Genomic DNA, 26,228 nt, shown 5'->3' on the forward strand with positions numbered 1-26,228 from the left:
CTTCCCCGCCCGCCGGGCGAGGGGCAGCTGGCAGCCGGGGGTCCGAGGGGCCGGGGGGCGGGGGGCGGCTGCCCGCGGGCACAGGGTCTGCTCCGGCCTCCCCTCCGCCCCGGCCCCGGCCCCGGCGCCCCCCACGCCGGCCGGCCCTCTGCCCCGCTCCCCACGCCAGCCGGCCGCGCGCCAGGCCGCCTCCCTTACCTGCGCCTCCCGCCCCGGCCCCGCCGGCCGCCCGCCTCCCCAGCCGCCGCTTCACCGGCTCAGGCGCAGGACGGCGGCCCCGGAGCGCACGGGGGGGTCCTCGGGCCGCCGGCGGTTGCGGCAGGAAGCGAAGCCACTTACACGGTGGATGCGGCTTCTCGCTTCCCGCGGAGGCCCCGCCCCCTGTTGCTCCTTCGCTCCAATCGGCAACTCTCCCGGGCGCCGGCTCCGCCCCCTCCTTCCCGGCCGCGCCTCGTTCGGATCAGACGGCCAGGCCAGAGGAGTCGAGCTCAAATAGAGTCGTCAGGGCCCGCCGGGCGGATTAGGCCGCCTCGGCCTTCCCCGAGGACGCCAGGGCGACTGCGCGCGTGAGCATCACGCGTGCGGGGTCACCGGGCGCGGGCTGGCCGGGCCCCTGCGGTTACCGTAAGTGTCCGAAGATGTGGGCCCCGTGGGATGTTACCGCGCTCCGCGCTCCGCGGGACTGACGCCTCCCATCACTGGCCGTGGGACCTTACACAAATGACTACGTTTTTCAAGCTCCTGCCCTGTAAATTGCCCAACTGTAAATTGGGGCTGAGAACACCCACTTCACGGGGGTTTTTTTTCTTTTTTTTTTTTTTTTTTTTAGGATAAAGTCAAATGTTGCGTGGAGAGCGTTTGGCACAGTGCCTGACCCCGAGTAAGTGACGAAGCGAGCTCTGTAGCTCTTTTCATTCGGGCTTCGCGCTGCACCAAGACTGGGTGCAAAGAAGTCTAGCCAGGCCCGCGTGGCTCGGGGTGGCCAGCGGTAGTGCGCCCCCGGGGCCTGCCGGGAGCCTTGTGCGCGTAGCTGGAGAACACCTGCCCAAACGCGCGGCCCCCGATCGTGGGGCTGGGCCGGGGCGGTCAGAAAGGAAACCCATAGTGACAGACTGTTTAAATTAAATGCTTCAGGTCCTGTCCTCAAGAGTTTTGGCAAATCCCCACCCAGCTTTCCTGGAGCTGGCCTCCTCGAAGGCTGAAGGCTCCTACGCGTGCAAGGAAAGCCGGATCACCCTCCTGGGCAATCATCCCGAGAGCCGCGAGCCTCCCCTTCCATTCCTCTACTACCACCGGCCCCCATCACACCCCTCCCCCCGCCGCAGCACCTGGACTATCATGCTCCGCAGAGAATCTCATCTACCTGAGTGAGAAAGCCAGGGTTCTTGGGTGTGCCCCCCCCCCCCCCCCCCAGCAACCGCTTCGTTGCAGCGCACATTTATGGTTCTTACGGAGTCTTCTCATTGTGGTGATGCTGTGTGGCAATCTATTGTAATAGATCACTGTGCCTAGTATGTACTTTGCTTACACTGCTCTGTTAGGTATTAGTTGCATTTGTACTTAAAATAGCTTTTCCTTTCTTAATATCGATTCCTGTTATCCAGTTGATTAAACAAGGAGGCCATGGAGACTGAGAGAGCTCTGATGCCTTGGTAGCCCATGGAAGCAAACCCAAACTTAAGCCTGGAATGAATGCCTCGAGGTTATGAATTTGAGACCTAAGGATAACCAATCACCAAAAAACCACCCAGGCTTTTTCAAGTAGGGCAACTGCCTAAGCTGTCGTCAAGCAAATAATTGCTTGCTTTGCTTTTGCCTCTTCTCTATAAAAGTCTTTCTCCTAGCTCCTGTCATTGTAGTGCTTCCAATCATGTCACATTTGGCAATGCCCAATCCCTGCTCAAATAAACTCTTAAAAATTGCAATATGCCTCAGTTCATTTTTTAACAGTATCAGTACAGATTCGTGATTTTTTTACACTATAATTCATTACTGTGCCACTTTTTGACAGTCAAGTTTTCCCTGATTAGTCCAGTGAGATCCCCTTCAAGCAGAGCTCCTGTACCTTTGACATGCCTTCCTCACTTTTTGAGCACTTCCTTCCTTTCTTATCCAATAATATATACCAGACTCACCTTGAACCATCTTTGCTCCAGGTCTATAATTAATCAGTTCTGTAAGGATCCCTGATTGCCTTTAGTAGAGAACACAAAGATGTTTTTAAAAATCATGAAATTCAGTTCTGCTTAGGAAGTAATGAAATTGGCACACACTGCATGTGAAAACATAAATAGGTATATCCCTCCTAGAAAGTGATTTGATGGATCTAACAAGCACCTTAAAAATGTTTATACCTCTTGATTCAATTCAATTGCAATTCTAGCAATTATGCCTAAGGAACTAATTCAAGTGCAAAGTAGAATGTAGTGAAATATGTTTTTCACAGTTATTTAAAACAGTAATAAATAAATAAAAAGGAAACAAATATCTAACGAACACAAACAACATGAAAGTAATACAGTCAAATGATGGACAATTACGCAGTCTTTAAAAATTATACAAAGACTTTATAGAGCAATATTCGTCATTTCATGGTCAGTCTTCTTGCAAGAATTTTGTTCTGTTCCCCCCTCCCACTAATTTTTTTTTTTTTAAGATCTTATTTATTTACCCATGAGAGACAGAGAGAGAGACACAGGCAGAGGAAGAAGCAAGCAGGCTCCATGCAGGGAGCCCAATGTGGGACTCCATCCTGGGACTCCATCCTGGGACTTCAGGATTACACCCTGAGTCAAAGGCAGATGCTCAACTGCTGAGCCACCCAGGCATTCCCCCCCACAACCCTCTCATTCAAACTTCAATCCCCTATAGTATGACTTCTTTCAGAATCATCCTAATAGAATTATTCTTCTCAAGCTGCATTTGTGTGAGGTCCTCTGACTTGCCAACATTATTTTCAGACTTTGTCTTCCTTGCCTTCTCTGCAGTAACCCCTCCATTTTGGAAACTTTCTCTTTGGTTCCCATCAGTCTGCGCTGATTTTTCTACTACCTCCCAGACAATCCTTACCATTCTCTTTTTAGGACTAGTTTTCCTCTACCTGGCTGTTAAAGATGTTAAGTATTCCATGGAGTTCTCACTGAGGAAGACTTTTCTTCTAGCTTATGACCTCATAAATTCCATGGCTTCCACTATTATACATGCTTATATTAGTTTGTTAGGGCTGCTATAACAAATGCCACTGACTGGATGGCCTAAACCACAGAAATTTATTTGTCACAATTCTGGAGGCATAGGCTGGGAAGTCTAAGACCAAGGTGACTTCAGGGTAACTACCTTCTGAGGCCTCTGTCCTCAGTTTGCAAATAAATGGCCATGCTCTTGCAGCCTCTTCACATATGCATCCCTCTGTGCACACACATCCTGTGTGTCTAAATTTCCTCCTCTGATAAAGACACCAATCAGATTGGATTAGGGCCCATGAATATGACTTCATTTAATCTTAATTACCTCTTTAAAGGTCCCGTCTCCAAACACAGTCACATTCGGAGGTATGGCAGGGTTAGAGCTGCAACATATGAATTCGGGGAAAAGAAGGACACACAATTTAGCCCATAACAATGCTAAAGATTCTCCAATTTCTCTCTTTAGCTCAGACACCCCTCCTGAACTGCAGATACATGTGGCTAACTGCCTCCTTAACATCTCTATCTTGCTGTCCCACAGGCATCTCAAATTTAACAAACCTTACACTTAACTCATTATCTTGGCCATCAAACCTGTGACTCCCTCTATAGCCCTTCTTTGTGGAAGGGCACCCAGTCACCCAAACCTGAAGCCCAGAAATCACCTGCACTGTTCTTTCTCCCATAATCTTCACAGCCAATAAATTCCAACAAAGTGAAATTCCACAAGGTAGAGTAACTGTTCATTCTACTTCATTTCTTTAGATCATCAAACTGAAAACACAAATGCCTTAATGTATTTATGAGAATCCCCTATTATCTAGATGAGCATCTTATAACCAAATAATGACAGAAATTTTATAGCCCATGTTTCTATTTATGTTTACAATGGTAAATAGTATCAACTAATATTAAAATATTCAGATTTTCTATTGTCCAAATGAAAAACAAATAATGTCAAGGCATACAATATCAACCAAATGAAGAAAGATGGTGTGCTAAATGAATCCTCCTGTGACACCCAGAATAGCCAAGCTAAATTCAAAAGAACAAGAATATAGGGGATCCCTGGGTGGCTCAGCAGTTTAGCGCCTGCCTTTGGCCCAGGGCATGATCCTGGAGTCCCGGGATCGAGTCCCACGTCGTGCTCCCGGCATGAAGCCTGCTTCTCTGTCTGCCTGTGTCTCTGCCTCTCTCTCTCTCTCTATCATGAATAAATAAATAAAATCTTTAAAAAAAAAAGAACAAGAATATAAGCAATGAACTCCATAGTCACATTTAAATCCATAACAACTTCAGCCAAATAGTATTTGTTATATCTAGTTAATGTTGTTAATGGGTGATGTATTATTTTATACTTTTGTTTCTCGTCATTTTGTCTATAAAATTTTGTTATTTTTTTAGTTGTATAAGAGCTAATAGCATAAGGAGCATGTATCTAGTTTTATGCATACATGTATACGCATATTATAAGTCAATTCTAGGGATCTACAAAAAAATATTTTCAACGTAAAAGGAGTTCCTACATTACTAGCTTAGGAAACACTTTCACGAATGCTGAGATTTTGCCTCCCATATGTGCTCAGAGCCAAATTTGCAGCCCATCTCCAGCAGTGTTTAGGATTTGATGGAATCCATTTTGTGATTAAATTCACCTTGGTTCTGTATAATTTCCTATATTTATTCTCTCTTTGACTCACATATGCTCAATGTTTTATGCTATATTGTATGTACCCTCAAGGCTGTCCTAAATCTTTTCTGAAACTAAGATGATCATACTTTTGTAGTAGGCAAAGGGTGATAATGTGAATCTGACATGAAATGGAGTAAATTTACAATCTTACAATCTTAGATGACTTTGGGTCTCAGATTCTAGATGAAATACAAGCTTACACATCTCTATAATCATTTCCACAGGAATAAATGGAGGTGACTGCTACTTTCCATTAATCCACCTAAAAAAAATCAACAAGTGCTGGGCACCTGGCTGGCTCAGTAGTAGAGCATACAACTCTTGATCTCAGGGCAGTGAGTTCGAGCCCCACCTTGGGTGTATAGATTACTTAAAAACAAAATCTTAAAAAAAAAAAAAAATATCAGGCAGCCCCGTTGACCTATCCGTTTAGTGCAGCCTTCAGCGGAGGCCAGGGATACTGGAGTCCTGGGATCGAGTCCCACGTCGGGCTCCCTGCATGGAGCCTGCTTGTGTCTCTGCCTCTCTCTGTGTGTCTCTCATGAATAAATAAATAAAATCTTTTAAAAATAAAATTAAAATTAAAATTAAAAAAATCAACAAGTGCGATGCTATGTATTTTCTTACTTTTCTCTTGGGAAACATACTCGCGCCCTCTAGTGTCCAAAATGCACCTTGTGCAGTGCCGGTCCTAGCGGTTTATCTTCCAAGAGTAATTGGTAATATTCCGACGCTAGAGGAAAATTTTAAAAATAAATTTTGGAACTTTGAATCCTGGACAGCAATACACAAGCATTACACTCGCTACAAATCACTGCCTAACATAGCCTTCTCCCCCCAAAATAAAATACCCCTCCTCCATGTTTTCAAGAGTAAGGAATGTACAAAAAATAATTTCCCTGCAGGGGACAGAATTTATTTTTTTTTTATTCCATTGTTTTCTTAAGGCTTCACATCCTTGTTCCGGCTTCACCGGAATCCAGACAATAATCTCTTGCCTTTATCTTCTAATGCAAATGGCAGTTGGGTTTCTTTACAGTATGTACTTAGTAGTAATTAGAATCACAGGTACAGAAGTCCTGAAGACTTAATCGTTGGTGTTGGAAATTGCCTTGGCATGCCTGCTTGCCCCGGGTCCCGGGTCCCGGGTCCGCAGGTGGCATTCCGGTGCCTCCGCTGCTGGGAGCGGCGGCCGAGTCCAGGGGGCGCTGCAGCCCCTCCCCCCACCCTACAGCGAGAGCGGACGCGAAGGGGCCGCGGATTCGGCCCCCAGGCTCGGGCCCCGCCCTTGGCCCCGCCCACCCGTGCGGGCGGCGCGCGGCGATTGGCCGCGTGGAGGGGGCGGGGCTCCGGGAGGTGGGCTGAGGGGGCGGGCCTGGGAGGGGACAAAAGCGTGGCGGTGCCAGAGCCCGGCCCTGCCGGCAGGCTCCGGGGCTGGTGCGGAGGCGGTGTCAGCAGCCGAAACAGCTGGTGCCCAGCTGGGATCGCCGGTGTAGACGCTTGTGAGCTTCAGCGTGTGGCTGGCGTGGCGCTCCCAGCCCCCCGGCCGCCCACCTTCCCCTGCAGGTAACCGCAGGCTTCGAGGGGCAGCCCCCAGCCCCCGGCTTTTGCCGCGAGGCTCTGAGCCCGCCCGCGGCTGGAATGGGGAGAAAAAGGGAGAAAGCTCATATCTTGGGTAGGAAGGGCGGAATTTAGCAGCAGGCCCTGCTCGAAAGGAAGGGGCGGAAATCCAGGTTGGGCGTGGGGAAGAGACGGGGGGACGAAGAGGGTGCTAGATGCCTGGATGTGGACCAGGCCCACCCCAGGGCGCCGAAGGGAGCGATCGGGCGGCGGAAAGTTGCTGCTGCAGAAACCCAGGTCTGCCTGCAGAAAGGAAAATCGAGTGGTGGGAGGATGCAAGGAAGCGTGGAAGACTAAGTGTTGGGTTTAGCGGGGGGAAACGTGCGGCAGTGGGGAGTTGGGTGCAAAGAAAGGGGAAGCCGTGGACTTGGGCGTGCGCAGCGAACTCAGGTGGCTGGAAGCGGCGGCGCGGGGGTGGAGGCGTCCTCTTGGGGGCGTGGAGGGGGCGGGAGGGGGTGGAGGAGACACCGCCCCCGCCTGGATCCTCGGTTCTGGGCGAGCCTCCCCCCTCCACCGCGGGGCTCCAGGCCCCCTGGGGAAAGGTTCTTGCGCCGCTGGGCGAAGGGGCGGGCGGGCGTGGGCGCCTGGAGAAGCTAGCGGAGCCCGCTGCGCGTGCAGCAGCCCCTCTTGCACAACGGCTGCAAGGACGTGCAGGCCCAGAGCCCGCTGCTCACCGCGGCAGCTAAGGGCGTGCAAACCCCGAGACCAGCTAACGGACGGGACCCCGGGACGCGCCCACTGACGCATCCTCGCGTGGGTGCGAGGCCGAGATACCTGTGCTCCTTTCACCTTGACTTCGAAGGACCCTGCGCCCCTAAAACTGCCCTTCGGTCCTCTGGGTGCGCTCAGCGCTGAACTTTAAACCAGATAAACCCGGCCGTCTGGCCGGCATTAAGAGCTAAATCCTGACCAGCATGTTTCAAACCTTGTCTTTCTATTCTCCTTTTTGTTTTGTTTTAGGAAGTAAACTGCAGTCAACTGAGTCTGCAAAGGCTGAAAGGAGTTGGGGCGATTAGAAGTTGTAAAGGTGAGAATTAGCCGAGTCTCCCGGTTCTGAACTTTTTTTTGATGCGGCAGCTCTGCGCGTAATGGGCCTCGGAGGTCTTGAGGCAGGCGGAGGCGCTGCGAGGGAATGAGTCAGGGATATTTACAACAATAAATTGCAACTGCTTCCTTGTTTCTCTCAATATAGCTCTTTCCCTACAAGAGACTGTTTTTAGCCTAGAAATTACTGCAGTTCATGAACTCCGCTTAAAAAGAAAAAAAAAATGTGGCTAAAACTTGGGGGGGGTTGATGAAAAGAAAATTGAGAAGGTAGAGCAACTCTTTCTTCTTAAACGACTCTGTATTAGTCCAGGTTTATTTTCTGGAATGACACAAGTGTGTCAGGAGATTGGAATTCAGCTGCTTTCAGACTAAATGAGCTGCCTTGTTGGAAAAGTCCTTCTGAAGTCGGAGTTTGGGTGGAGAGGGAGAACCTGAGGAGCAAGGCTTAGAGGAGTGAATCTCCAGGGGGGAGCCTGAAGCCTCCCCTGTGGAATTTAAATCTAAAAGAAATAAATAATGCCCTATGTTGTGGTAAGCAAGAGTCTACAAAAAAAAAAAAAAAAAAAAAAAAAACTTTACTTTTTTTAGCTAAAAGTTGCTAAAGTTTTAATGGATAATGTGAGGAAGTCCTGAAATGTTTCAGTTGTGCATTATGAGATAAAGAAAAATTACTGCAGAAAACGTTTGCCTCAACTGAGAAGGAAATTAAGTTTAAAAATGCTATTATTAGGTATAAACAGTTTCCCTTGACAAGTTGAACTGAAGTAATTTGATCTTTAAATAACAAAAATGTACTGGGGGAGGGAGGACTCTTGATCTCGGGGTTGTGAGTTTGAGCCCCACTTTGGGTATAGAGATTACTTAAAAAAATAAATAAAAAAAAAAGAACAAAAATGTACTCATTAGTGGACTGTAAACCTCAGTTCCTTGTGACAGGGCAGGACATATTCAAGGATGCCTTATGACCCATCAATTGTATTTGCCATCAAGGAAAAATAGCCAAGTCATAACTCTTGTATAATATGTCATAGGAATGCAGCCGTGGAAATGTTATATCAAAACCAAGATCAGTTTGCTGCCTCTTTTTGTGTTTTGTTTTGTTTTGTTTTAAATACAAGGACAGAAGTAACAGTGGGTTTCAGCATGACTGAATCATATACTTAAAGCTCTGCTATGAATTATACTTGAAATTATACATCAGAAATAATTAACTCCTCCACACCAGTTTGTTCACTTCAACTAGAGTCGTTGAATTCCAGATGGTTCCCCAGTAATGGTTTATAGGGAACCTCCTAAACAGTAATAAGCGGATTCTATAATTACAAATTTGGGAAGTGAAAATGGGCCTGAGGATTAGGAATATGTCCTGCCTGGTCACAAGGAACTGAGGTTCACAGTCTTCTAAGGAGTGCATTTTGGTTATTTTTTTAGGTATTTTTTTCTGAGTAATCTCTATACCCAGCGTGGAGCTTGAACTCACGACCCCCAAGATCAAGAGTCACACTTTCTACCTACTAAGCTGGCCAGGTGCCCCCCAGTACATTTTTGTTATTTAAAGATCAAATTTCTGTAGCTCAGCTTATCAAGTGATACTGTTTATAAGCCTCTTACCTAAGAATTGTCTTGAGTCCATTCTCCAGACTTTTCCAGTCCTCAGCCATAATTAAGGGAATAAAAGCAATTTGTAGTTTTATGTTCTCCCAGGGAAAACCTTTCCATTACAGCATCATGAAGGGAGCAGATACCTTCTTTGGGCTCAGGGCCTCTTCTACTCCTCAGGGAACACACATGGGTTGTGGTCTTCCCTGAAACCTCATAGTTTTGCTTCTTCCAGAGGGTGCACCCCACCCCTTTCTGGAAATCAGATTAATTTGTATTTGCTACTCTCATATCCCAGGAATTCATGCCTTCCTGAAATAATTCCATTTCTTTGTCCCACCTACTGGTAGCTTACCTCTGCCCAAGAACAGTCCAGGCATTGGGATACTGAGGAATCGGACAGGGACATGCTTGGCTCTTGGGCAGTAGTAGCCCTTCTATATAGAGAGTTTTCTAAATTAAAAAATCACTTTTGATATCCCCAATATCCATTATTGTCTCTAAGAAAACATAATCCTATGAGAAATTCTTTATCTTTTGCTTTTAGACTTCATGTTTCTTTAAACATGGTGTATAGGAACTTGTTGAATTGCCCAAGCATAGCTTTGGTGTTCTTTATTTTCAACCAAAACATCCTCTTAAAAGAGGAGAAATACTAGCACCCATCATTTCTGCTGATCTTGAGGATACTGTAAAATGAGGGGCTGAATAGAAGGGTTCAAATAAACATGACATTGCAGAAATCCTCTCATTGTGTAAGATGAACCAACAGTCAGAATAATGATATAACATTATTAAGAACATGTTACAGGGTCAGGTTCCCCCCACGATCTAGGGAACCGGCCTTGGGAAAGCTATTTTCCTTCTGTCAAAGTAAAATGGGAAAATAATTCCCATCATACAGGGTTGTAAGAGCAGCCTCAAAAGCCACACACGCTTTACATAGAGAACATGCTCAATTCTAATAGTAAATATATCGTCACTAGCTTTTTATGCAATAGTGCTGTGGTGAGGGAGTATTTCGTAGTCACCAAATTGTATTTTGTTTTTACACAGTAATGAAATAAATGAGAAGACCTGTGTCTTACCATTTGTTCTTATTAAAGGTTTCTTGAAGTCAAGATGTCACAAAAAATCCGTGGTGGTTCTGTGGTGGAGATGCAAGGAGATGAAATGACACGAATCATTTGGGAGTTGATTAAAGAAAAACTCATTTTTCCCTACGTGGAACTGGACCTGCACAGGTAAATGATTTAGTCTTCCAAAGTGTAAAGTCAGAAAGCCTAATCGAAGTGATTTCAGGGTATAACTTGCTGTTTGCATAGCTATCGCTGTATCTTATGAATAAAGTTTCTGAGGGAGGGATGCTTAAAGATAAGTACATGAACCTTCTCATTTAACTTTATTTTCTTATTTATTTCCTTATTTATTTTTAAAGATTTTATTTATTTATTCATGACAGACCCCGAGAGAGAGGCAGAGACATAGGCAGAGGGAGAAGCCAGGCTCCATGCAGGGAGCCTGATGTGGGACCCGATCCTGGGACTCCAGGATCATGCCCTGAGCCAAAGGCAGATGCTCAACCACTGAGCCACCCAAGTGCCCCGCTTATTCATTTTTTTAAGGATTTATTTATTTTAAAGAGAGAGAACGCAGGTAGAGGGGCAGAGAGAGTCTCAAGCAGACTCCCCGCTGAGCACAAAGCCTGATGTGGTGCTAGATCTCATGATCTCTGAGATCAGAACCTGAGCCAAAACCAAAAGTCAGATGTTTAATGGACTGAACCACTCAGGTGCCCCAAACTTCCTATTTTAATTTTAACACACTTCTAGAAAGACTGGACTTACTGTTTGTTGTTCCAAAGAAAAGAATTGTGTTGGGAACCACATGATTCTCTGCTCTTTAAAGCTAAGCCTCTATTTCCTGTGACCGTTTTCTTTTTATAACTCGGTGGTTCAGAGCAGTGCAAGGAATTATTTGTGGAAGGGAAAGTCATAGAGGTGCAGTCTCTGTTGAATAGTAGAGTAAATGTAGTTACCACAGTTATATCCTTTCTACCCACCTCTCTTATGTCACTCTACTTCACTAGTCAGTGGACCTTGTCCCCCCTCCGCCCGCCCCGTTCATTCCCAACCTTTTGCCCTTCTCACATAACTAGAGCACAGAAAGAACCCTTGAAATTATCTTACACAACCCCCAGTTTTCCATCGACGATCCCTGACACCTTTGGTGTTCTAAGGATTTGAGCCTTTGCTCTGTCTTTAAAGTGTTTGGAGTTAGATACAGAAGTCTCTGTGAGATCACCTCCTTTGTTCCCTGTGATTTTCCTAAACTTGCTCGTGCTCTTTGTACACCTGCACTTGGTAGAGACAGAATTTTTCCTCGTTAGCCTTTGAGGTATAAGGAGTTTTAAAAGACAGTCATTATGCCTAGAAGGAAAAGCATCGCTAGCTACAGAATAAAACATTTTTGGAGGCTCAGACAAGTTTTAAGCTGTTCCAAAATGGCTATTATTATTGTTATTGTTGTTGTTGTTATTATTATTATTATTATTATTATTATTATTATTATTACATGACTCGTTCTTTCTGAGGGGAAGGGTGGAGAGTGATGTGTTTGTTTTGTTTTCCGTGGGCTAGATAGTAGCCCAGGCCACTTATTCATTCTCTTCTGTTAGAAACATTAAGAAGAGAAGCAAACATTCCACTAATTACTGGTAGCTTCTGAGAAGAAATGATTCCTACTAACGTGGAAAGTGCTGACCACAGCCCTTGTTTGAATTAGGATTAGACATTTGTAATATTCAGCATTTCCTGTGCCAGAAGATAAGAGAGTCAGTGGATTCGTTAGATGTCTGTGAATTATCTAAGGTCAAAGCAGCTTGGAATAATTGTTATTTGGAAATACATTAAGATTGCTACCTTTGCATCGGCATCATGAGTTAGGATAGCGAAGGCAAGGGAAATGCAAAAACTAAAAGGAACTGAAAAGAGAATTCTAGGCACTTTGTGGGTTAGCAGGTTTTGAAAGCTGAAAATCAAAAACATTTTTAAAAGTCTTGGAGGACAAAATGAATTGTTAATTACTATTTGGTCTCTCCTGTTTTCCAACAGAGATACTTGAGATAAAGCTTTAGTCGTTTTCTATGCTCCGTGGCAAATCAACCCTCTTTCCTTCCAGTTCTGAATAACCTGCGGTGTGGGCATTGGTGGATATGACTCTAACTCCGTCACTGGATTCCATTACTTACCCAATACACTGCAGGCTGATTTCCAAAACAAAGAGACTTGCCTAAGAATTAGGGAAAGGTTCATCTTCTGACTAATGAAGTCAGTAGCATTTTGGGCACTGACTTGCATTTACAGCTCCTACCACTTTAATGCCAGAATACAAACAATCCTTTAAACCTTCTGACCCCTTTATTTTTAAAGCACAGTATTTACTAAGGGAAAATAAGGTACTTAGGCTTACGCTTTTATGGTAATTTTATGGAAGGAAGTCTGCAAAAACGGTTGCTTGAGCTATTATTGCATCTTTATGGTGAAGAGCACACAAAGGGGCAGAGCACAATGATTTCCATTCAGTTTCCTTCTAGACAGCTTCCCACACCCGAGATGGGTGCGGCCCACAATCTAGCCTCTCCTAGTCCTTCTTTGGTTGGCAGCCATCTTCTGTGTCTGAGATGCTCTGATCCTAAACGTTGGCAGATTTAGGTATGTTTTGAGCCTTTCCTTTCTTCGGGGTAGGCGTTGTGCGCCATCACACAGAGACTGGTGCCTTGGTCACTCATCAGTTTGTCTGGAGAGTTAACACTTAATGACCTTTCCCTCCCAGCTATGATTTAGGCATAGAGAATCGCGATGCCACCAATGACCAGGTCACCAAGGATGCTGCAGAAGCTATAAAGAAGTACAACGTTGGTGTCAAGTGTGCTACCATCACCCCCGATGAAAAGAGGGTTGAGGAGTTCAAGTTGAAACAAATGTGGAAATCACCAAATGGCACCATCCGAAATATTCTGGGTGGCACTGTCTTCAGGGAAGCTATTATCTGCAAAAACATCCCCCGGCTTGTGAGCGGATGGGTAAAACCCATCATCATAGGTCGTCATGCTTATGGGGATCAAGTAAGTCGTGTTGGCATCATTTGATTTTCCATATTCTTTTTTCCTGTCCTTGGTTGCCCAGCAGTTCTGATCTGTATGTTTTATTCTTTTGGTGACTACTCCCTTTAAGTGAGGTGCAAAATCAAGAAATGTTTATGTGTCTGTTTGTATATTTAGGTAGGAATAAATATACATACAGAGAGGTACCTGTCTCAACACAAATTATTTTTTTCAGGTATGTTTTTTTAATTTTTTTAAGTGGGCTCCATGCTGGTCATGGAGCCCAATGTGGGGCTTGAACTCATGACCCTGAGATTCAGACCTGAGCTGAGATCAAGAGTCAGACACTTAACTGACTGAGCCACCCAGGCATCCCCCACCCCTTTTTTTAATTAACCTGGGGACACCTGGGTGGCTCAGTGGTTGAGTGTCTGCCTTTGGCTTAGGGTGTGGTCCTAGAGTCCTGGGATCAAGTACCACATCCAGCTTCCCTTGAGGAGCCTACTTCTCCTTCTGCCTGTGTCTCTGCCTCTCGCTGTTTCTCATGAATAAATAAATAAAATCTTAAAAAAATAAAGTTAAACCATAAGATATTTCCATTTTTGTATAATCTCCCATAGTTCAACCAAATTAGTGGTTCTTCATCCTAGCTATACAACAGATCCCTTTAAGGAGTTTTTTTTGGTTTTTATTTGTTTTAATTCCAGTGAATGAGTGCTACCCTATACCAGCTGAACCTGAATTCCATGGGGTTCAGATATTTTAAAGCTCCCAAGTGATTCCAGTGTGTAGGTAGGGTTGAGAACCATCAAAGATTATATTGAATGTGATCACTTTACGCATAAAAGGAAAAACTGATTTAGTAGTTGTGAAAGTATTCTCTTTTAAATATTCCTTTCCTACTTGGAAAAAAGAAAGTTTCTGTACTTTTGTACCAGTAAGCTTATTGCCAAATTAAACAGAAAAACTGCCAACTAAACAAAATCCGTATTGAAACGGAGGTTTCAGACTTTCATAAAAAGCAGCTTAGGTCTTGAAAGAGCCTTAGAAACAATCTCTAATGTTGAAATCCAGAGGCTTTGATGTAGCTGTCCTCAAAAATAGTGTGGCCAAAGCAGACCACTCTGTTCCTGGGGAGGGGTCACTGGGTCAGTCCTTGAGGATCATTCACTTTGTTCTACTCTGTGGTTCAAACTATCCCTTCATCCTGGCCAAACCTTCCAGAGGCCCAGGAGTAAGAATGTGGACAGAAGCACTACAAATTCACTAATCCCAGGAAGAACATTTTTTTTTAAGATCTTATTTATTTATTCGATAGAGAGCACAAGCAGGGGGAGTGCAGAGGGAGAGAGAGAAGCAGGCTCCCCGATGCAGGGCTCGATCCCATGATCCTGGGATCATGACCCAAGCTGAAGGCAGATGACCAACCAACTCAGTCACCCAAGTGCCCCCTGGAAAGACCATTCTTTTTTTTTTTTTTTTTTAATAATAATTGGGAATTTTAGTATCCTCTCAAAAAATTGATTAAAACACTTAGAGAAAGTTAAGTGTATAGAAGATTTCAACAACTCTATCAGCCACCTTGACCTAACTGATCTCATAGAATCCACTCCACCCGACAGCTACACAGATTTTTTTCAAGTGCGTACAAAACAATCTCCAGGTTGACCATATGCTGGGACATAAAACAAGTCTCAGGAAATTTTAAAGATTGCAGCCGTACAAAGTACATGCCGATCACAACAGAATTAACTCCGATATCCACAGGTGGCCAGTTCTTTGGGGAAGACCACTCTTCAGTTCTTAGGAGTTCATGCTGTCTTTTTCATCCTGCACCCACCCCCCCCACCCCCCCCTTTCTTTGAATTATTTTGGCATCGGTCACTTGGAAGAATGGTCATTCTCTAAATCCAGATTGAAAATTCCCAACCTCAGGTTGATTCAGCCTGAATCGTTGAAATGTGCATAAACCCTCTGCAAAGCATCTGTGATGCTTTGGTGCCTCACAACGTCTTCCTCTTGAGAAATGGGAATGAGTTACCACCCACAGTGACTTTATATGACACAAATGTGCTGTGTAGAAAGGATATTTAATCTTCACAGTTACCTGAGGGCTCTTTTCCTGGCTGTCATCAGTATTACTCTATACAAACATAAATAGATAGGCATGGCCAGCAAGTGTTGGTACCTGATTGTGAAAATATTCTAAGGTCATTGAAGAGGGTACAGTGCACTTAAACGTTACGGATCCCTCATGTGCATGTCCCCAGCATAGCTCACTCCCATGAGCAAGACGGCTGTCCTTGTGCAGTTCTTTCCCTGTGGGGTACCAGCCTGTCCCAGCCACTTCCACAGTCACTGCTGCTTTTGGACAAATCCTGGGCTGGAGTTAGTAGTGATAATAATGGTGAAGAGACTGAACCCTAAAGGTCTAAGGACCGGATCCCAAGTCTTTTGACCCTAGATGTGTTCTTTCCACTCTATCACAGTTCTTCCATTGTAGGATTGATGTAAGAGTCAAATGAGATGAGATCATTCAAGCTGGTCACTTAGTGTCTCGTGCAGTGAGGACAAGGCATTTGCTCTCTGGTCTCCATCGACACTGTAGCTAGTGTATTATCATCCCCCTGTGGAAAGTCTTCCTTGACCTCCAGGTCTCGGTCATTTCTTTTCCTGTGTCATCCTGCTACATTTCTTATCTTAGCCCCCCTTTGACATTTGAAAGCACTTGAGTGGCTTCTCACTTGGTTTGTCTTTGTTAGGCCATAAGCTTCCTAGAAGGAAATGCTTAGTGTCCTCCTCCACTCCTTACTGGTTCTCCCTTTACATGAGAGGCATCCAGTAAATCTGATCTTGAGTCTATACCAGGATTAACTTACTTTGGGAAGTCTCTGGACCTTATTTTCCCATCTCTAAAATAAATGGAGGCTGAGGCACACTGCCCTGTTTGTTTAGCTATCTGACAGTGCTATATTCTAGGATTTTTTTTTCCCATTATAATTCTTGGAAGGATAGTTTTTTTTCTCTTTATATATTTCTCCCCCCTACACAGTACAGAGCAACTGATTTTGTTGTTCCCGGGCCTGGTAAAGTAGAGATAACCTACACGCCCAGTGATGGATCTGAAAAAATGACCTACCTGGTACATAACTTTGAAGGTAAGTTCATCATGAGCTATATCTGTTCATTTTTTTACAGGTCATTTAGACACTATTAGTACTGCTTTTTAATAGTTATGTGGCTGCCAGAAATACAATCTGGAATCTACAACATTTCTACAGGGCCCAAAAACTAGCATAAAGAAGGAATTGGCTTCCATGCCTTCCCATGGGGTGCAATAAAGAAAGACACAAAGGGAACTAGCCACTTCATTGGAAATGCATGTGGGCAAAGATGGTACATAGTTTTGCCCTTCTCTTGAAACGTGGAGGGAAGGTTGGCAGGAATCTATTATAAATGAATTAAAGAAATTAAACATTGCTAATCCTGTATCACCTGTCATGTAATCCGCCCTTTGCTCTACTACGATTTTTATTTGAAAAAGGTTGCGTTATATAGTTGCTGAAATTTTCTTCTTGCCCTGAGTATTTATTCTGTGAAAGTAAATGTTTGCTTTTTGCTTTTTCTTCCCTACCATCCTGCTGCTTCAAAGATCCATTTGTGGCAAATGCCACCTAAAGGTTGAAAGAACAGAAAACCACCTTTCTCCACTACTGAAGTTGTTAAAAGCTCTCACACAAACAGAAACTCAAAGCTCACCTAGCCTTTGTACTCTTCGCCTCCTCCAAATAGTATCATTTTAATGGAATCTAGCTCAGCGGGTTTTGGCCTTGCACATTTCAAGCCTACGTTGGCCCTGGGCAGTGGCAAAGATTCAAGTTCTATCTTTCAGTAATTACAGAGTTCACCTAGAGTCGTGAAACACTAGTGATTACATGTAGCATAATTATTTCTACCAACGAGGTATGAACCTTCAGTATCCTCCAGGAAATTATGAGAATTCTCATTCAATATTTGAAATCCAGATTTTTCTCAATGGCTAAGGACAGAGCACAAACGTAGAGATTAAAACACATGTGAAATCTTAAGTGTGAAAGCACGAAAATGATTCACCATTTCTCGAGTGTATTTCTGGTTCATAGATCAGTAGTTTTTAGTATTTTGGTGTCTTCTGGATCCTGAGGACCATGTTTTTCTCACTTCTATTGCCCTTTCAAAACAAGTTAGAATGTCCTTATATGTCCTTATCTAGAATTGACTTTCTTCCAATCACGTGCCTCAGCAACTCATGGAATATTCCCATTTGAAGCCTGGGTAGGACTTTTTGAAGTCTAGGTTCAGACATGCTTGGGTGCTTAGGTGGTGGTAGGTGAATTTGGATTTGTTACAACTCTACCCCATTTACCTTTGTTTTCCTGTTATCATCGGTGTTCCCCTCCCCCCCCACAGAGGGTGGTGGTGTGGCCATGGGGATGTACAATCAAGATAAGTCGATTGAAGATTTTGCACACAGTTCTTTCCAGATGGCTCTGTCTAAGAGTTGGCCTTTGTATCTGAGCACCAAAAACACTATTCTGAAAAAATATGATGGACGTTTTAAGGACATCTTTCAGGAAATATATGACAAGTAAGTACAGTTCTTTTTTTTTTCTTGTCTTTTTTCTAAAATAAGCCAGGACTTATTTGCATCCTTATCCCTTTGATTCTGGGACAAATTGAATGAAAACCATCACTATCCCATAAAGTTAAGGGCATAGCTAAAATTTAACAGATGTGAAACAAACCAATCTTGAGTTGCTTTTAGAAGGAAAATGTTTTCTTTTTTTTTAATTTTTTTAAAATTTTTATTTATTTATGATAGACACATAGAGAGAGAGAGAGGCAGAGACATAGGCAGAGGGAGAAGCAGGCTCCATGCCCCGGGAGCCCGACGTGAGATTAGATCCCGGGTCTCCAGGATCGCACCCTGGGCCAAAGGCAGGTGCCAAACCGCTGCGCCACCCAGGGATCCCAAGGAAAATGTTTTCAAATAAGCGTCCCACATTTATTTTTATTAAGAGCCAAAATTGTTTATAATGTTTGAATGAAGGTGCCCTGTAACTGATAGAAAGTTCTGATTTGGCCAGGGAGCGCCTGGCTAGCTGAGTTGGTGGAGCATGGGACTGTTGATATCAGAGTTGTGAGTCTGAGCCTCATGTTAGGTATAGAGATTATTTAAAAATAAAATCCTTTAAAAAATTAAAAAGAGGGGTACCTGGGTGGGTCAGTTGGTTAAGTACCCAACTCTTGATTTCAGCTCAGGACATGATCTCAGGGTCATGAGTTTGGGCCCCACATTGGGCGTGTTGAGCTCCATGCTGGAATGGAGCCTACTTAAGATTCTCTCTATCCCCCCCCACACACACACATACCCCCACCCCTACCATTAACGCTTGCACTCTCTGTCTCTCTCTCTCAAAAAAAATTTAAAAATTCTAATTTTTCAAGCATATGACTTTCTGAATTGGGCACATTTCCATTCTTTTTGAAGCCCGTTGTTGTGATTTAAAACTCTGCTTTAGTGGAATCATTTGAACTTGTCTATAAGAACTTCAGGTTCAACATGAGAGCATGTGTTAACTTTTAAGATGCAAAACTCCCTTTTAGGAAAGTGTGGAGGCCAGGGCTTGATTTTAGGTATGTTTCCTAAGAAACCTTAATTCCTCTTCCTGCTACCCATCCATACCAACCCCAGGAGCTGTCCTACTTTCCTGAAAGGTATAGAGTGGAAGAATAGTCTTTTTCATCCATTATTACATTCTTTTTTTTTTCTTCTAAGATTTTATTTATTTATTTGAGAGGGAAACAGAGCACAACTGGGGGAGGTAGGGATAAGCAGACACCCTGTTGAATGGGGAGCCCAAGGTGGGGCTCGATCCCAGGACCCTGAGATCATGACCTGAGCCGAAGTCAGATGTTCAACCAACTTAAGTCACCCTAGACACCCTCGTTATTAGATTCTTAAAGTAAGCTGTGCCTCAGGACATCCTGAATGTACCCAGTAGTGTACTGAATCTGATCAGCAGTGTACTGAAAACTAAAAATAGTGCTGGGGACACTCTATTCTCTCCCTTATTCTTACATCTCTGTGAAGGATGTGAAATTACTCTCTGGTGGGGAAATTGGGGTTTAGCAGCTAGCAAGTGGACAGGGTTTGACCTTAGGTCTATTAGATTCTCAAATCTCTGCTGCTTCCTCTAAAAAAAATGCTGCTTCTGGCCCAACCCCCACTCTCTTTGGAGAAGCAGGTACTATACCTAACAATTTCTTTTTTTTTTTTTTAAGATTTTATTTATTTATCCATGAGAGAGAGAGAGAGAGAGAGAGAGAGAGAGAGAGGCAGAAACACAGGCAGAGGGAGAAGCAGGCTCCACGCAGGGAGCCTGATGCAAGACTCGATCCCGGGTCTCCAGGATCACATCCTGGGCCGAAGGCGGTGCTAAACCGCCGAGCCACCCGGGCTGCCCAACAATTTCTTTAATTCCCTTTTCTCTCTTGCTTCGTAGGCAGTATAAATCCCAATTCGAAGCCCAGAACATCTGGTATGAGCATAGGCTCATTGATGACATGGTGGCCCAAGCTATGAAATCCGAGGGAGGCTTTATCTGGGCCTGTAAAAACTATGATGGCGACGTGCAGTCGGACTCCGTGGCCCAAGGTGAGGAGCTATGGGAACAAGAAGAGGTGGAGCTCAGCCTGTGACACGAAGGTCAGGCCACAATAGCTCTCTAGTTTGGGAAGAGGTGTGGTTGCAGCCCTTTGTTAAATCATGAAATGTAAACACTACAAGCTATCCAGTTCCATCTTCTCAGCCTATGCAAAGAAGCCCAGGGCTGTTCACAGAAATTCCACTTTATGTCAGAGGTAAGGGCCAGATCAACAGAAAGTCTGCTCTGATTTCTCCAGCACCAAACTGCCCTCTGATTTTAATTACCCATGGCAGCTCTGTAAACTTGGTAAATGTTCCTGTTACCTTTAATTCTCTTTGCTTTTCCCCAGAAAGTACTACTTTTTCTTTTCTCTTTGGAAAAGTTAAGCCCCTCCTACCAGTTTGAAAAGCAGTAAATCAACCCAAGTTTATGTCAGATACGGGAGTTAGACAGTTCTCTTTACCATCCTGTGTCTGCAAACGCTCATGATCCTTTGTGCTGCATTCACTAGAGGAAGGAGTGATGCCTTGTGGATGCTTCCATGGTGGACAAAGGAAACTATTCCTTGTGAGCAGATTTCTTAGAAAGGGACCCAAATCGTCCCACTGTTTCTAAATGTCCTCAAAGCAACTAAGGGAGTATCTGGAGGGATATTTCAAATGTAAATGTCAAGATACAGAAGTTCAAAGGACTTTGGAATAGGACTTTTGAAGTGCAGTATCCAGTAGTGCACTGATAAGATACCTGGGACCAATGCTCTGTGTCTGGGCAGAGCTTGTAGATAAATGTGACCTCAGTGCAGCTCAACAGTCAAAAGGCAAAGGCAGAGCTGTCCTGGTGTCCGTTCTTTCCTAGGGTATGAACTACTTTGGACTCAAACCACTTACATCCTCAGTTTTGATGGTGATACCAACTAGTGTCCTAATATTAAAGATAGACAAACTCACTTTGGATATGGTCCTGAACTTCTCCAACCAGTAAACATTTGAGTCTACGAAAGCCCCAGACCAACACAGTGATATGAAAGGAGCCTACTAGGGAATAAAGGGGAAAGGAGAAAAAATGAGTGGGAAATATCAGAAAGGGAGACAGAACATGAGAGACTCCTAACTCTGGGAAATGAACTAGGGGGGGTGGAAGGGAAGGTGGGCGGGGGGGGGGGGTGACTGGGTGACAGGCACTGAGGGGGGCACTTGATGGGATGAGCACTGGGTGTTATGCTATATGTTGGCAAATTGAACACCAATAAAAAATAAATTTATATTAAAAAAATGAAAGGAGCCTACTAATCCCATGCAGAAGTTTCTAACAATGAGTTTTTTTAAAAAGCATTGTTTATTTACCTACTCTCAAACCAAAAACCAAAACTGACAAACATAGCAGCTTGTTACAAATTTGCATTATTAACTCCACAGGTGCTATTGGAAGGTAGCTAAAAACAGAGAAAAATATTCTTTGAATTCAAGTGTAAGAGTGAATAAAAGAAGGAAAACCAATTGTCTAGACTTAAAAAGTGGTAATGTAATTCTCTGGATAGGAAGTCACAAAATAGGACTGTTTTGTTGGGGCTGTTACAGGGGGTAAGGGCAAGAGGGATGTTCTTGGGTCATCCCATCCTGTTTTCAACCTGCCTTTTCTTTCCAGTCCAGTGAGTCTGAGCAGCCTGATGGCAGGACACAACTGTCATTAATCTTTTTATTTTCCCACATCACAGCATCTGGCTGCACATATGGATAGCAGTAACATACTGAGCTCTTCTTACTCGTGGCAGGTACTATTCAAAGGAAGATGAATATATATTCTTTTCACAAATATACGTCTATTCATCTAATTCTTACAACAACCCTATGAATCAGATGAATGTGCATAAATTTGTGAATATATGCGGGACGAAGAAGCGTAGCCTTTCCAGAGGTGGCTTTGACCCTGAGGTCCGGAGCAGGGACCCTGCTTCCTGAGAGGCAGAATCATTGATGACTACACATGCGTATATTTATTTCGTTTCCTGAGACCTCTTTCATCTCTGAGAGACCCAATGTTCTTCGTGCAGTTGTACCTGATGCTTCACATTCTGCCTCTTACAGGTTACGGCTCTCTTGGCATGATGACCAGCGTGCTGGTTTGTCCAGACGGCAAGACAGTAGAAGCAGAGGCTGCCCATGGGACTGTAACACGTCACTACCGCATGTATCAGAAAGGCCAGGAGACGTCCACCAATCCCATTGGTAAGTGTTTATTGCTACGCTGATTTCCAACCAGAGAGTGGAGATCTCCAAAGGAAATCAGACATATTCCTTTGGCTGCCCAACACGTTGTGTCTAAAATCCTCACCAAACAGCAGATCTGTTCTACTAAGAGCCGTTTCAATGTGCTTGAAATATACACAATATATGCTTTTCCATTTTGTAGCAGAATGTACGCTATAGAGAAGAATGTTGTCACTGAGCATTTTCCTTTTCCTCTGGTGCAGTGAAATGCCACAGATGGCTAAGAATCTAAAAGCCACACAGATCGATCCTTCTAACCGAATTTTAAGGACAACACTTTTTTTTTTTAAGATTTTATTTATTCAAAAAAAAAAAAAAATAAGATTTTATTTATTCATTCATGAGAGACACACAGAGAGGCAGAGACACAGGCAGAGGGAGAAGCAGGCTCCATGATGCAGGGAGCGCCACGTGGGACTCAATCCCGGGTCTCCAGGAGCACACCCTGGACTGAAGGCGGGGCTAAACCGCTAAGCCCCTGGGCTGCCCCTAAGGACAACACTTTAAAAAGAGATTACAGCTTGGGAAGAGGCAGGGAGGCCACCATAGACAAGAGAGAGGAGATTGTGACCTATTCCAAATTAGTAAATGCCCTCAAGCTTCAAGTACTACTAGCACACCGTGAAAATGTGCTTTCGTAAGGCTCTAACAAAACCCAAGACCTCTGCTCAACAGCAAGACAGATTTTTTTTTTAAGTTTCTATCCAATAAAATATTCCCAGTTCTTAGAAAACTTTATAGCCCATGTGGATAGCACCTAATGGAATCAATCACCCAAGCAAACAAACAAACAAAAAAATTGTTCTGTTTTTGGCAACTGAAACATTTGGGAATCCCTCTTGGTATGATCTAAGTGTTGGCTTTTGGGTTTGGTTTGGTTTTGCTCTTTCAGCTTCCATTTTTGCCTGGACCAGAGGGTTAGCCCACAGAGCTAAGCTTGATAACAACAAAGAGCTCAGCTTCTTTGCAAAGGCTTTGGAAGAAGTCTGTGTTGAGACCATTGAGGCTGGCTTCATGACCAAGGACTTGGCTGCTTGTATTAAAGGTTTGCCCAAGTAAGTATAAGATGCCCTGAGCTCTGTAGTCAAATCACCACTTACCTTTACTGGGCTCAAAACAGCAGTGCTTTTTGGAAGTACATGAATTATTTGTTATTTATTGCCTAGATCAGGGGTCAACAGACACTACTGATTGTGGACAATAAGCAGTTCAGACTTTATGGAACATACAGCCTTTTCAAACTCCTCAGCTATTGAACTTTGCCACTGTGGAAGGAGCACAGTCACAGATGATACAGAAGCTGGTGGATGTGGCCGTGTTCCAATTAAACTGTACCCTGGATGGAGTCCATGGGCCACACTGTAGTTTGCTGACCTCTGATCTAGTTGAAAATCATTGGGTGACAAGGTTCTGTTTAATTTAACAAGTAAATTATAGACATTTGAAACAGAGGGACCTCCAAGGGTATTGTATCCTTCCCCTTTGTTTTCTTCAATTTATGAGTAAGAAGAGTAACTGCACAAGTTTTACGTGCCACTAGGTCTTAGTCCCTTCCGTAATTATTTACAACCAACATTCAAGGCCCGTTTATTGCCCAGGATTTTTCTGAGAACATGGTAGCATGTAGCCCAGTTGGATTGACTGCCAGTCAGAGACTTCTCCCTCACAGCTGGTCACTATGACTCACCTCAAGAAACCCTACTAAAGTTTAACATTAATCCCATGTCCTAAGCATGCGTCCTCTCAGTGATGAGGATATACTCAATCGCTACATCTTTCTTATCTTAAATTTCTGGCAAGAATACAGTGCTTGAAATGTTCTTATCGGTACACTACCTTTGTGGTCTATTTGAATAGGCACTTGTCAGCAGGATTACATTAGCCAGACTATCTTTTTTTTTTTTCTTTCTTTCTTTTTTTTTTTTTTTAAGAAAGACCGTGATAAAATAAAAGAGCATTAAAACTTTTTTAAGGACATGTGACAATTTGTAGGAATGTTGATGAGAGCATGGCCGTACCCCTGAATAGGTTTTGTTATTTTTAAGAATGAGGAATAAGAAGTGGGTTGAGTTCAGTCTGAATGGGAGCTCTGTGATAGTTTTGTCCTCAAAGACTCAGGGCAAGGGACATTCTGTGAAGGTGCATGTGGCCGAGCTGCCAGTGCAGGCTGCCTGTAGCCTGCGTCAGCCCCTTGAGCCTTGAGCACAGTCATCAGCCATATAGTCATACTTCGTTAATACTAGTTTTCTTCTAGACCTAAGTAAAATGCTACCTATGTAGCACTTCTAGAATTTTCCCTCTGCCCGCAGATCAGAAACAAACTAATCTCTCTTTTCTTTTTCTTCCTTTATTAGTGTGCAACGTTCTGACTACTTGAATACATTTGAGTTCATGGACAAACTTGGAGAAAACTTGAATATAAAACTAGCTCAGGCCAAACTGTAAGGCCATCCCTCAGCTTAGGAGGATACGTGTTTTTGGTAACTAGGTCCACTGGTTTACATTTTCCTGTATAACACTCAAGGGGAAAAGGTAAAATCAATTTTGTAATTTGTTTAGAAGCCAGAGTTTATCTTTTCTATAAGTTTACAGCCTTTTTCTTACGTAGCGTACATTTATGCCACCCTCGTGAACGTGGCAGGGAACTTTTTTAAATTTTATTTTATTTTCTACTAGTAGCCTAGGAATTACTTTCATGCTCGTTGTATACTCATTGTCCCTTTTTCTTATGTTCCAATGCAAATGACCAAAATGAAGAGTGCTTGAAAGGGTAAACTGTAGCCACAGTGTTGTTCCCTGAAATAGATGTGAAGTACACATTCACTCCCTTCATCGCTCCGGGGCCTGGGGCGCTGTGTGGTTTTGGTGTAAGAGATGTCCCATTTCGTGCAGTAGAGCTGTACGGTGAACTTGCCAACTTGCCCATCGTCTGGAATGAAGAGCGTAGGTGTTACTAATACCCGCTGGAGACACCGCAGTCACTTCTGTAAAGAGGTCTTCTTGATTGTTTTGAAAATGCTAAATATTTCTGAGGCAACTGGAGACTTTGGAATCCAGAATAAAGATGACCTGAGGGTCTGGCCTCTGTTTGTCCCCTCTTCCTGGCCTTGTGTGGCCTGAGTATTATGCTACCCTGAGCAGCATATTTCATCCAAGTGCAATAACCCAAGCTGCACCTTTTTTTGGACTTCTGCTGGCCCGTTTTATTTCCCTTATACAAATGTGATTTTTTCAAAAGTTGATTTTAAACACTATTCTAGTCTATTCTTCATCTAAACTATTAATTGTTATTAAAATTAAGTGCTAATGACTAGTCTTGGGTTTTTATTTGTGAGTATGCTTTAGGTGCCAGGCACCATGCTAGGTCCTGGCCACAGGAATTCAATTTTAAGTGGTCTCTGCCCTGAAGGAGTTTACTGTGGGGAAAATGGATAAGTAAACAGGAAGATGTGGAGCCTACAGTGAAAGGGAAAGAAGACCAACGACAGAACAAGAGATTACTAGAAGAATATTAGGGAATCAAGCATAGGCATTTGCTAAGGAATGGAAGTATGATCATGTAAGTTTATAGGAAGCCAATGAAGACTTAAGGGAGGGACATGGTCATATTTTCCTTTAAAAAAATAGCACAGCTTTTATGAAGAATGGATAGTAGTGGAAGAGGGGGTGATGGGCAGGATCCAGGAGAGAAGGCCAGTTTTCAAGGTACTGTGATACTTTGGGTGGGAAATGATGAAGATCTGAACAGGGACATGGCACTGGGGGTGGAGGGAGCAGGGTGGATCCCTGAAAAGATGAGAACAGATGGGGATTGGTGGGTCCCAGGGGATGTGGGAAAAGCAACGTCAAAGAGGTTTCCCACATATCCAGCTCACTCTTGAAAAGTTGGTCAGCATCCCAGCAGTAGCCACGTACTATGGGGAAGGAAGCCGAGGCCTTGAGAGGCACTTTGATGAGATATATACAGTACCTCAGTGCCCATTTTAGCCTGGAAGCCAGGAATCCTCGTAGCTGAGCTAGGAC

General features: G+C 43.8%; 2 protein-coding genes and 1 long non-coding RNA gene across 9 annotated transcripts in view; 2 read left to right on the top strand and 1 right to left on the bottom strand.

Annotated features, from left to right (window-relative positions):
- PIKFYVE (phosphoinositide kinase, FYVE-type zinc finger containing) overlaps positions 1-459 on the bottom strand; it is an 83,343-nt gene extending 82,884 nt beyond the window's left edge. For 4 of the 5 annotated variants that reach the window (XM_072813227.1, XM_072813228.1, XM_072813225.1 and 1 more), the window contains exon 1: positions 199-337. The gene's annotated coding sequence lies outside the window, so the exon portion shown is untranslated. The other variant, XM_072813226.1, reaches the window with a different exon arrangement.
- On the top strand, positions 312-1,925 carry LOC140625721 (uncharacterized). Its single transcript, XR_012025048.1, has 4 exons — positions 312-624; positions 830-880; positions 1,135-1,367; positions 1,605-1,925. It is a non-coding gene; the product is annotated as an uncharacterized lncRNA (long non-coding RNA).
- Positions 1,926-6,271: 4,346 nt separating this feature from the next.
- IDH1 (isocitrate dehydrogenase (NADP(+)) 1) lies at positions 6,272-25,516 on the top strand. Of its 3 annotated transcripts, none has more exons than XM_072813478.1 (10): positions 6,272-6,444; positions 7,459-7,525; positions 10,251-10,388; positions 12,979-13,270; positions 16,302-16,407; positions 17,699-17,876; positions 19,795-19,946; positions 22,023-22,163; positions 23,098-23,260; positions 24,560-25,516. In XM_072813478.1, exons 3-10 carry the CDS (start codon positions 10,267-10,269, stop codon positions 24,648-24,650), a joined length of 1,245 nt encoding a protein of 414 aa, XP_072669579.1. In that variant the 5' UTR covers positions 6,272-6,444; positions 7,459-7,525; positions 10,251-10,266; the 3' UTR covers positions 24,651-25,516. The 3 variants fall into 3 exon arrangements, with proteins under 3 accessions (XP_072669579.1, XP_072669578.1, XP_072669580.1); XM_072813477.1 differs by lacking the exon at positions 6,272-6,444 and adding an exon at positions 6,947-7,337; XM_072813479.1 differs by lacking the exon at positions 6,272-6,444 and adding an exon at positions 6,962-7,040.
- The last annotated feature ends 712 nt before the right edge of the window (positions 25,517-26,228 follow it).

The sequence above is a fragment of the Canis lupus genome, chromosome 36 (assembly GCF_048164855.1).
Source record: "Canis lupus baileyi chromosome 36, mCanLup2.hap1, whole genome shotgun sequence".
NCBI classification, from domain to species: Eukaryota; Metazoa; Chordata; class Mammalia; order Carnivora; family Canidae; genus Canis; species Canis lupus.

What these genes read in the sequence shown, in the direction of transcription:
- IDH1 (XM_072813478.1), top strand. Translation starts at nt 10,267, where the DNA reads ATGTCACAAAAAATCCGTGGTGGTTCTGTGGTGGAGATGCAAGGAGAT. An exon ending in CCTGGTACATAACTTTGAAG is followed by an intron (nt 16,408 to 17,698) that starts GTAAGTTCATCA and finishes CCCCCCCCACAG; the next exon opens with AGGGTGGTGGTGTGGCCATG. An exon ending in TGTATTAAAGGTTTGCCCAA is followed by an intron (nt 23,261 to 24,559) that starts GTAAGTATAAGA and finishes TTCCTTTATTAG; the next exon opens with TGTGCAACGTTCTGACTACT.